This window comes from Gasterosteus aculeatus, chromosome 16, assembly GCF_964276395.1.
Source record: "Gasterosteus aculeatus chromosome 16, fGasAcu3.hap1.1, whole genome shotgun sequence".
Taxonomy (NCBI): Eukaryota; Metazoa; Chordata; class Actinopteri; order Perciformes; family Gasterosteidae; genus Gasterosteus; species Gasterosteus aculeatus.
Window position 1 is genome coordinate 11,454,246 of NC_135704.1, and position 10,600 is coordinate 11,464,845.

At 41.5% G+C, this 10,600-nt stretch overlaps 2 protein-coding genes across 3 annotated transcripts; both read left to right on the plus strand.

Moving 5' to 3' along the window:
- The first annotated feature begins 66 nt into the window (after positions 1-66).
- On the plus strand, positions 67-7,277 carry fap (fibroblast activation protein, alpha). 2 transcript variants are annotated; one of them, XM_040200668.2, is made up of 26 exons: positions 67-424; positions 610-691; positions 1,358-1,447; positions 1,543-1,637; positions 1,725-1,799; positions 1,944-1,996; positions 2,100-2,172; positions 2,399-2,519; positions 2,598-2,752; positions 2,918-3,015; positions 3,134-3,263; positions 3,346-3,384; positions 3,469-3,567; positions 3,664-3,734; positions 3,815-3,868; positions 3,960-4,084; positions 4,259-4,309; positions 4,670-4,768; positions 5,040-5,109; positions 5,220-5,414; positions 5,543-5,597; positions 5,702-5,801; positions 6,186-6,244; positions 6,344-6,416; positions 6,579-6,652; positions 6,840-7,277. In XM_040200668.2, the coding sequence occupies exons 1-26, from the start codon at positions 422-424 to the stop codon at positions 6,939-6,941; spliced, it is 2,241 nt and encodes a 746-aa protein (XP_040056602.2). In that variant the 5' UTR covers positions 67-421; the 3' UTR covers positions 6,942-7,277. The 2 variants fall into 2 exon arrangements, with proteins under 2 accessions (XP_040056602.2, XP_040056603.2); XM_040200669.2 differs by having other exon boundaries at positions 81-424; positions 2,601-2,752.
- Positions 7,278-7,563: 286 nt separating this feature from the next.
- On the plus strand, positions 7,564-9,621 carry gcgb (glucagon b). Its single transcript, XM_040200670.2, has 4 exons — positions 7,564-7,713; positions 7,820-7,925; positions 8,731-8,886; positions 9,064-9,621. The coding sequence occupies exons 2-4, from the start codon at positions 7,831-7,833 to the stop codon at positions 9,182-9,184; spliced, it is 372 nt and encodes a 123-aa protein (XP_040056604.1). The 5' UTR covers positions 7,564-7,713; positions 7,820-7,830; the 3' UTR covers positions 9,185-9,621.
- Positions 9,622-10,600: the final 979 nt, after the last annotated feature.

Consider the following 10,600-nt stretch of genomic DNA (forward strand, 5'->3'; position numbering starts at 1 on the left):
CACAACTGGAAAGTATCTGTAGCCAGATTCTGGCTTCATTCGTTGAATGAGGGAATGTCTCGCGCCATGGTGAAAAAGCCACTTCCCAAAATACCAGCAAAGTTGTGCGCTCTTGGAAAGTTGTGCAGGCGGACTTCAGGGAGGCATCTCCGTCCCGCCTGGTGTCGGACTCCTCTCAGGAATGCAGCTTCCACTAAAAGCAGGACGAAGCTCCCGGGTGTTTTTTTTTGCCATATTTAGTTTAAAAACAATTGTTCCGAGTTTACTTTTTGTTGTTGCTGCCGCAGTTGGAGCATGTTGAGCAGGCAGCTGGTCCAAGAAGTCACTTCCAGCTCCACGCCGTCGACCTTCGAGGATCATTAACGAAAACAAAAAAAAGACTTTGAGAGACTTTCCCGGCGTCGTCTTCTCCAGCGCCGTCATGGTCAGTAATGGATTTATCAGCTTAAATAACAAACAAACTTTGTGCTTTGTCAAATATGAATTCATCATTGTCAAACGTCAACTCGTTTTCAACGTGCACAGTTTATTTCGGGACGAATGCACCGCGAAATCTGCAGTGTCAGCTGTATTTCAGCAGCAGGGCGGTTTTCGTGTCACCTTTCGCAGGGCTGCAGCAAGCTGCTGATGGGGGCGACGGGGGCGGCTGTCGTCATCACGTTAATTACCATCTGCGCCGTTTATTACAGCAGTAAGTCAACGATCGGGCCCGACCTGTGTGTCCTCGTCTCTGTCTCTGCTAGGGTGGGCTGCTAGTGTGCAGCTCAGTGTGAAAACACTCTGAAGAAACAAAGAAATCAAGCGTTCATTTAAACAATATGCATGAACGCCTTTGATTGGCTTATTTCTATGTCTTTTGTTTACTTTGCTTTGCAGCCTAAATGTGCATATGTTTTGTTTGTCTCGTGTCAGTAACAAACTTATCAACGAACTGACAAGGATTATATGATCTATAAGTAGTCATTTCATGGATCAACAGCGTAACGACACGCTGCAGGAAGTAACAGCTCCACCACGTGACGTGTAGATGGATGAGTTCTTTAAAAATATTTTCATCTATTTAGTTCAATATTTTTCTCAAGGTAATATTTTTTTTCTACAATGCCAGAAAAAAAATCACTTGACAGTATGTAAAGTAGTAAACAACATTTTACATTAAACTGATGCACACATTACTGCATCACTAAATGTAATCCTTTATTATAATGTATATTATTCTGAAAAGGCTTGTTGCAATGATGAGTTACGTTATTTCGATGCTAATAATCATGTAGGCCAATTTTACTTGAGTGCAGTTTTGATGACTTGTGCGTGTCATTATCATCGTGGCCATAATGCAGCATGTGGATCATTTCAGGGTCTGAGGGTCCCAAAAGGCTATTCACCCTTGAAGATTACTTCAATGACACCATTAGGTGGAAATCCTACAATTTGTATTGGATATCAGGTAAATCTGTGAGTTAAACAGGTGTTTTTTGGGGCGTGTTGTGTACAGTACAAACCTCTCACAAGCTTTTTCTTTATTGTCTGTCGTACCTTCAGACAAGGAGTATCTGCATAAAACAAGAGATGGAAATGTCTTCCTCCACAATGCTGAAACCAATGACGCGTCACTCTATTTGAGCAATTCCACCTTTGTAATATATTTATATTATTTATTATTGAACCCAAAGATGCAGAATGATAATTGTATACTAATATTGTCAAAATTGTTATCATTGTAGGCTCAGGTGGATGCCACAGATTACATGTTGTCAGGTGATTATCGGTACATCGCTTTTGAAAGCAATTTCACAAAGGTGAGAAACTTCACCTTCATATTTTTTATGCATTATTTAGGCTTTGAAAGAAAAGAAAAAGTTCATTGTACATGTCACCTTACAGATGATACCCAATAGGAAACAAAAAAACAATATAAAACCTTTGTTTTTGCACTCCAACAGAAATGGAGACATTCATATACAGCCTCTTACTCCATCTACGACAGGGAGAATTCGTAAGTTGCAGTCATCATTTCTTACTTCAGGGTAGGACACACAGACTAACAAACCAAGGGATTTATTTGGTATCCCCCTAAATTACACATCATCTCTTCCCAGAACATTTGTTTTTCCTTCGACTCTTCCAACTGTTGTGCAGTACTTTTCCTTCGCCCCAAAAGGAAACAAATATGTAAGGTTACCGCCGGCACTCTCGTTTTCACATGCGGTTATAATGAACAATATTACAGCTGCTTTAACTTCATGGCTTTGAAACACGTTGTCATACTATGTGAGGCGCCATGAGATGTTAAAATATATATCTCATGTCCTGAAAACACACACAAATTAATGAAATACGTTTTATGGCTTTTTACCATATTCTTCATCAACAACTTTAACCACATTTTGATTTGCAGGCCTACGTCTCAGACTTTAACTTATTCTTCAAATCCCATGTTACTTCTGAAGCTATTCAAGTAACCCACAATGGGAAAAAGAATGAGATCCTCAACGGTGTCCCCGACTGGGTGTATGAGGGTAAGATCCACACTCTCTTCATCCGGCGTGCAACTGTGTCTCAGTGTGGAAGATGATTAACGATTTCCTTTATTTCAGAAGAGGTATTTGCGTCAAACGGGGCAATATGGTGGTCGACAACTGGAAAATATTTGGCTTATGCAGAGTTCAATGATACAAACGTTCCCAAAGTTGCGTTTTCCTGGTACGGAGCTGAGCAGTATCCGGAGACAGTGGCTATTCCATACCCAAAGGTGGGATTCAATATTTACACACATGCCTTTCCAAAGTAGGGAAAAAAGAGGGAAAAGATACTTTCCCAAGCTTTGACAAATGATTTTATTCATTGGCCAATTATTATATTGTTTATCTTCCTCACACACAATCATTTCGCAAAAACGCGACTGGATTTGTTGCAGGCCGGATCTCCCCTCACCAAGGTGAAACTGTTTGTCGTTGACACGACGAATCCGTCACGCCGCACACAGGTGTTCGCCCCCGCTTCCGTCGCTTCTGGGTCTGTATATCTTTCCCTTTCGCAGCATCAATTACAATCAAACTTCATTGAAAACCGAGGCAAACACAATGTCCTCACGGTCCGCTTTACCTTGTCACTTTCTGTTGCCTTTGCTCAGCGATCACATGTTGTGCTCAGTGACCTGGGTTACAGACCAGCGCGTCGCTGCGCAGTGGGTCACCAGAAAACAGAATTACGTGGTTGTGCAGGTCTACGATTTCGATGAAAGCGGCTGGCAGGAAAAACAGGTATCTCTCATGACCGATGTGCTGACTTCACGGTAATTAGAGGATACGCTAATTAACTCCAATAAATCTCTCTCTTGTCTAGAAATTTGAGCAAACAAGCAAGACAGGATGGGTCGGCCATGTACGTTTCCAATGGGTTGCCAGTAAATAATTGGGAATTATTTGTTTGATTTGATGTATGACTTTTATTATCACCTTTTTTCAGTACGTTCCCTTACCTCTTTTCTTTGCTGAAGATAAACTCAGTTTCTACAAAGTCATGAGTGACACTCTGGGCTACAAACATATTCATTTGGTGAAAGATGTAAGTATACTTCATTGACGCTTATGCAACGTTTAGTACGCAGTAGCTTTCACCATGTCTTTGGTGTTGACAGTTGTGTTCACTCATTTTGTGAAGGGCAAAATGACGCCTGTAACCTCCGGAAGGTGGGAAGTCATCTATATATCCAAGTTGACGAAAGATGCCATGTGAGTGATGATCCTGTACGCAAAACATATAAGAGAGTGAATACATGTAAATCTGACCCATGTAAAATGCCTTTCTTCAGATATTTTGTCAGTAACGAGTACCAGGGAATCGCTGGGAAGAGGAATCTTTACAAGTAAAGGAAAAGAGCGCACTGAATATTGCAACGTGATGATGATGATCTTGCATGACGTTATTGTCATAAGTGACGTGAGTTGTTTTCTTAGGGTTATTATTGGAAGCGGCCCTTCTGCTACTCAGTGCCTCACCTGTGACCTGCATCAGGACCGGTGTCAGTACAACTCTGCCTACTTCAGCTTCAACGCCTCTTACTACCGAATGGACTGCTACGGTCAGTTACCCACCGTACATCCTCTCTTAAGCAATAACTCATTCGTGGCGTTGCGGTTCGTCTGCGGCGAGGAACGTCTGTAAACAATCATCTGTGCTAAAAACTTCCAAAGTGGTACAGAAGACCTGATATTTGATAAACTCTTTGTGCATTTTGTCATTTTGTTTTTGCCAGGACCCGGGTTGCCGCTCTACAAACTCATGGATAACAGGGGCTCAGTTTCAGGTCTGTTTCTTTTGCTAACCTTAAGGCAATTGTTGAATTATTTATTGCCGCCATTTTAGTTAATTCATATTACCATCTCACTTTATGTGCTGTTCAAATGTGCACAATTTTGAAGCATTACTTAATGACTTAAAATGTTTTCATTAAAAGTCAACCTTCATTGATAGTTATACAAAAGCAAAGGATACGATGTGTTGCAGTGATATCTGCTGCGTACTGATTCTGGTCTGGTCGTAGAGGTGGCAGATCTGAAAGGTTGACAGTTTGTGGTTTAAAAGTTTTAGTATGTTTGTGTTTTTGTGTGCAAATCATTAATTTCTAGCATAAACATTTCAATCATCCTTTTTGTTTTTCCATCAGAGCTCTCCATTCTTGAAGAAAACAAGCAGCTGGAAAATATTCTGTCAGAATTCCAAATGCCGACAATGCAGTATGGCACCTTAAAGATAGCCGGATATGGTGAGACAATAGAGTGCATGTTAAAATATCCCTTCCAGCATGTCAGGTTTCACAGTGCAGGTTTCACAGGTCTCTACCCAAGTACAGGTGAGCGCAGTGATTTAATAACAGAAAACCAAAAGTCCAAAAATAATTGAAGATAACTATATATAAAACATTCAAACTGGGTTTCAGTAAATGTGACACATTATCAATTTGGTTGGAATGGTTTTACAGGAGTTTTGTTGTTATTCTGCCTCTGGTTTTGTCTTAACGTTTTGTTTGTTGCCAGATCTTTGGTATCAAATGATGTTACCACCCAATTTCAAGAAGTCTAAAAAATATCCTCTTCTGATTCATGTGTAAGTGAACTTTAGTCCTTAGCAATCCATCTGAATAAATAATAAAATAAACTTAATTCAGTGAGCGCCCGTAAACGTGTGATGAATCCTGCTGCTTCTGACCTGCGCAGGTACGGAGGCCCCTGCAGTCAGCAGGTGGACTATCATTTCAAGCTGAACTGGGGGACGTACCTCTCCAGTTCCAACGGGATCATCGTCGCCAGCTTCGATGGAAGGGGAAGCGGTTACCAAGGTGACGAAATAATGCATGCAATCTACAGACGCCTTGGGACGTTCGAAGTGGAGGATCAGATAACAGCTGTGAGGTAAAGTGTGTGTGAAGTAACGTCATATCATTCAAAAAGATTTAAAAGTCACCACTGGATGATGCGATACTCAAATATGTGTCCTTGTGTCTGCGTTTTTCTGCAAATAAATGTTTTATGTGTCGTAGGAAATTCATTGACATGGGTTTCATCGACAAAGACAGAATAGCAATATGGGGCTGGGTAAGTTGCACTTGCCTTGTTGCTCTCTGTATTTCTCATAAACGTATCTCCTTCTCAGTCAGTGTTTTGACATTCACTGAATCCATTATATTCTGGGTTTACAGTCATATGGTGGCTACGTCACCTCCATGGCCTTGGGAGCTGGAACCGGACTTTTCAAGTGTGGAATAGCAGTTGCCCCGGTGGCCAAGTGGGAATATTACGGTTGGTGTTTATACATATAATAGACCTATTCGTTGTTATATTAATCGTAAGCATTTCTATAATCTATTCTCAGAGAACTATTTTCCTCATCTAGCATCATTTATATTGTGTACCTGTGAGTGCTCCACTGACTTGTCATTGCAGTTCCAGGAACAATTAAAGTCGGTCCAACAGGCCCAGAGCTGCTGCCACCTTTACTCCAGGCATTTTTCTCCTTTGCCAAAACGTGGCGTCTACGTAGCCTTCAATTGAACCCGAACACAGACGATTTTGATGAGTTTTGTTAGTGCCGGCTAATTTAGCTTAACCTTGTGTTTATTAATTGTTATTTGTATACTATGCGCTGTATAATTGTGGTATTAAATTGGCCCCTTTTTTTTGCAGATGCAGTGTACACTGAACGTTACATGGGCAATCCAAAGGAGAATTCAGACTTTTACAAGGTCAATTTTACTCAAATCACAATACTCTTTTCAAAAGTAGTAGTATTACTAGGACATACAGAACCTTCTTAAAAGTGACATATCTATTTTATCCAACAGAATTCCTCAGTGACGGCCAGAGCCAAGAACTTCAAGACAGTGGACTATCTGTTGGTTCACGGCACAGCAGATGGTACGTTTCATCAAAATACTCTCATTGCCAGTTGTTGAGCATGTTGTTGCCCTATTTCCCAACAGTGTACTAGGTAACACAGTAAAGCCTTTCACTAATGGACCCTGTTTGCCTTGAGTGTTGATGTCCATTCACATAGCGAAAACAATGTCTTTCCTATAGACAATGTCCATTTCCAGCAGGCGGCACAGATCTCCAAAGCTCTGGTCAACGTGCAAGTGGACTTTGAGGCGATGGTAAATATTGGCTCAGGGAAGTGGGACTAATATTGGCCTTGATGGTGTTGATTTAATGAAAGTTTCAAACGGGGAAGAAAATGGCCGCGTCTTATTATGCACAGTCTAAAATATATAGTTTAAAACGGATAATATAATATTATACTTCAGAAGCGAGGCACTAATGTGAATGTGGCATTCGTTTCAGTGGTACACAGACAAGGACCACGCTCTCACAGGATCAGCCTTTTATCATACGTACACACTAATGAGCCACTTCCTGCAGAAATGCCTCGTTCATCCCAAGTAAATGTGAAGAATGTGACACTATCTTTTTCTAAATTTGTGTATTTTTTATCCTAATGATATTCTGAAGTGTCAGGTTGTTGTATTTGTTTATGTGGTTTTATGTTCAATATATGCTGAATTCTTGTACAAATGAGTATTTGTATTTTATGTGGATTTAGGGATCCTTAGTCAAAATATGTGACATTCAAAACATTCTAAAAGCCATTGCATGCATTTATGTTTGAAAACTTCTTCTTCTTTTATGACCTTATATCGATAAATTGTACGGCACTGATTTGTTGCGTGTTATGTGTGTAGCAGTCATGTTCTGATGAATAAATATTGTTTTAAAATGAAACTGGTTATTTGTATATTTTTAGTCCAGATAACCTTCCCACACGATTAAGAAGAATAAAGTTACGCACATGTTGTCTTTCTCAACACATTTTTCCAAGCTTACTTATGTAAATGTACATGGATGCCAGTGTTAGTGTCATATTTGTCAGGGTGCAGGTCTTGCAACACCCAAAGTGGCGGCTTTTACCACCCCGATTGCCTTAAACAAAGTCAAATACATTCAGTGGACTGAGATGGAAGCTGACTAATGGGTTGAGAGTAACAGGGGATGCTGATGTTTCAGTGACGGGGGAGTCACCTGGGAGAATGCTCCTCAGCTCCACTATATAAGGGCTGGGCAGATCAAGAGGGGACCAAGAAACCGCTTCGGAGGGAAGAAGGGCACCAATCAACGCACTTTACAATCCTTCTCAGACGCTTGACAGCAAGGACCACAGGTGAGAATTTTTGTACCTTCCTTCTTTCAAATTTGTACACGTCTGCGTGACATTTGACGTACGTCCTTCGGCATTCAAATCGTGTCTTTCTCTGCTCATCTCTCAGAGGCTCACACAATGAAAAGCGCTCACTCTTTGGCAGGAGTCCTGCTCCTCATCGTGATCCAAAGCAGCTGGCAGTTGCCGGGCCAGGACGCGGAGCGAAACCCCACGTAAGACCAGCTCTCACCTATGTCTCACCCGTTGGCCTAAAAAGCTCCCTGATCAAAGATCCTTTATGAAAGGATTACAAACGTCTCGCCCTTGAGGGTTTGTTTGCACCATCCTGAGCTGCAGAAATATGCAGCAAATCCTTTTGAGAGCAACAAACTAAACTAAAATCGATGGCTCAGGGTGTTACAGCAGAAAAGCTCTACCACTTTTTAATCAATTTTCTATTCGTATAATCTTTATTTGTGTGTTTGTTTTTAGGTTAAAATAGCTAAACATATCTAAAGGAAGAACTAGTGTGACTGCTTGTCCACTGACAGCGTTACTTAGTATCAGCCATTGTCATAAGAGGAAAATGATATCATCAATTTAGTTTTTTAACAAGAATACCGGTAGTAGAGCTTTTAGGGGAGTTGTGTGATATAATGAGTTTATGTTTTATTTGAATGCCTTGCTTTTAGCCCTATTTTCTTCTTAGAATTTTAATATTTATTTTAGTTATATCTTGGTGTCCCCTGCAGTGCTTCCTGCTGCTTTCTCAATTTCTCAAAAGTATTGCACGGTCTACTCTTTTTGAAGATTCAATTTCACAGATATGACTACTATTCCGAAGCGTAAGAGTAGTTATTGGTGCGTGAGAGGGATGCAGTTGTGGTGTGAGGAAGACCAGCAAGTTAAACTCCCTCGGGGGGGGGCAACAGAAGACAGAGAGAGGACAGAGAGAAAAGCGAAGGGATGGTAGCCGTATACATTTATATGACAAAGAGATTATGTCAACTAAAGCTTTATTTGCTCCATAATTTCCAGTCTGTTGGCTGAAGATTCCATGGTGGCCGAACCCATTCAGCTCCCAAACATGAAGAGACATTCGGAGGGGACGTTTTCCAACGACTACAGTAAATACCTGGAGACGAGAAGAGCACAAGATTTTGTCCAGTGGCTAAAGAACTCAAAAAGAAACGGGTGAGTGTGGCCCTTTGCTTACTGGATCACTTGGTGGCACCAGCATCAATTATATGAAACATAGCTCAAGTCTCTACTTTACCTGGGGAAACACAAGTCTTACTTTCACCGCACTTGAAATCATGTGCTGTCGGATCCGACAACGCAGTCGTATAAACGTTGTTTGTGTCTCTGCAGGAGCCTGTTTAGACGGCACGCAGACGGCACCTACACCAGCGACGTGAGCTCGTACCTGCAGGACCAAGCGGTCAAGGAGTTTGTGTCTTGGTTGAAGACTGGCCGAGGCAGAAGGGAGTAAACCTGACCGACGGCTCCTTGGATAATGCAACGATCCACACCGACTCCGTGCTTTTATATGTTTCACAAACTGTACTAGAGTTTTTTTTCCTGGTCGTGCTCTTAAATTCCCGTAATGAGAAGCTCTGTCCGCCTTCAGTGGTTGAAGGAGATGTTGTCAAAATGCCAAATGGAACAGTATGTTTGAAATGAGTCTCGCTCGTAAATGCTGTGTGACTATTTTAATTCATCGAGCACTTGCACCATAATTGTTTGTTTCAGTTTTTGGCATTTTTCGTCTTCATTCTCACATAAAATCTGTAACAATATGTTCCAATCACAATATTGATCCAAATGCAACTTGGCTAATTAAATCTGTAGATACTCTCAATGCCTTTTATTAATATTCTGATAAAAGTCCTATTTAGTTTTCAATAAAGAAATGTGTACAATCAATGAGTTCACTGTTGGAATCGCTTTAAATATGGGTTTGACAACAAACACCCTCCTTGGCAAGGATCTACATTTGAGTGTGTACATGTACATCTACACACATTATTTCAGAGTACATGAAGACTAAGTTTAAGGATCCACCTGTTATGGTGGAAAACATGTCATCATCAAACATCAACAGTTGTTTTAAAGAAAACGGTTGATTGGTAAATGGCAATATCTAAACTACTGTCTTCATCCGGCAGAACAATCCATAAATACGTCTCTCTCCCGGGAGAGATGTGCTTTGGGTTTTCCGCCAGGTATACAGGATGACGGGTATCGCCCGTCAGCTGTTCAACCGGAGCAGGATCACCCAGTGATGCTCTGACAGCACACCAAGGAGGGCCAAACGCCAAATGAAACAGCGCGAAAATCACGTCAATCAGCTCAGGCTCGTTGGGAACAACGACTGGGTCGACACCCTCGAGTTCCTCCGGGCGGCTGACGGCAAAACAGGAATTCGCACGAGCCAGCAGCTTGACATGCTTTGGGATGTGCCCCCGCTCTAAGCTGTCATCCACCGCACATCAAAACCAGCTGTTGATTGCGAGAACCTCTGCCCACTTGAGTCTATTTGTAGGCCAAATCTCTGAGGGTTTCTACATTAACGCTTGGCAGCAGCGATATTGGAAGTTTCCATCCTGTCATCCCCCATGCAGGAATTGCGTCAATACAGTGTGTGACCAAGCATGTGCTGCCACTTAATTATTTGACAGTCTGATGTGTGATTTGAGCCTAAAGGAGGCTTCCCCCCAGTCTAAAATTAAAGGTTTTGTTGTTACGGCTCAAGCAAGGCGACAGTTTCTGAAACACTTAACACATAACTATTGAACGACTAGAGATGATTTCATGCATTACGCTGTGTCCTGTTTCTCACCTTTACAACGTCATCAGTCATGTCAGTCATCTTCTACACCGCACATCCTTCGGAGGGGACAGTGGG

Bases quoted from the DNA above. Each gene is read 5' to 3' on its own strand.
- gcgb (XM_040200670.2), top strand. From the start codon at position 7,831: ATGAAAAGCGCTCACTCTTTGGCAGGAGTCCTGCTCCTCATCGTGATC. The intron at 7,926-8,730 runs GTAAGACCAGCT...CATAATTTCCAG, and splicing joins GACGCGGAGCGAAACCCCAC to TCTGTTGGCTGAAGATTCCA. The intron at 8,887-9,063 runs GTGAGTGTGGCC...GTGTCTCTGCAG, and splicing joins AAGAACTCAAAAAGAAACGG to GAGCCTGTTTAGACGGCACG.
- fap (XM_040200668.2), top strand. The intron at 1,638-1,724 runs GTAATATATTTA...TTATCATTGTAG, and splicing joins ATTTGAGCAATTCCACCTTT to GCTCAGGTGGATGCCACAGA. The intron at 3,735-3,814 runs GTGAGTGATGAT...GCCTTTCTTCAG, and splicing joins AAGTTGACGAAAGATGCCAT to ATATTTTGTCAGTAACGAGT.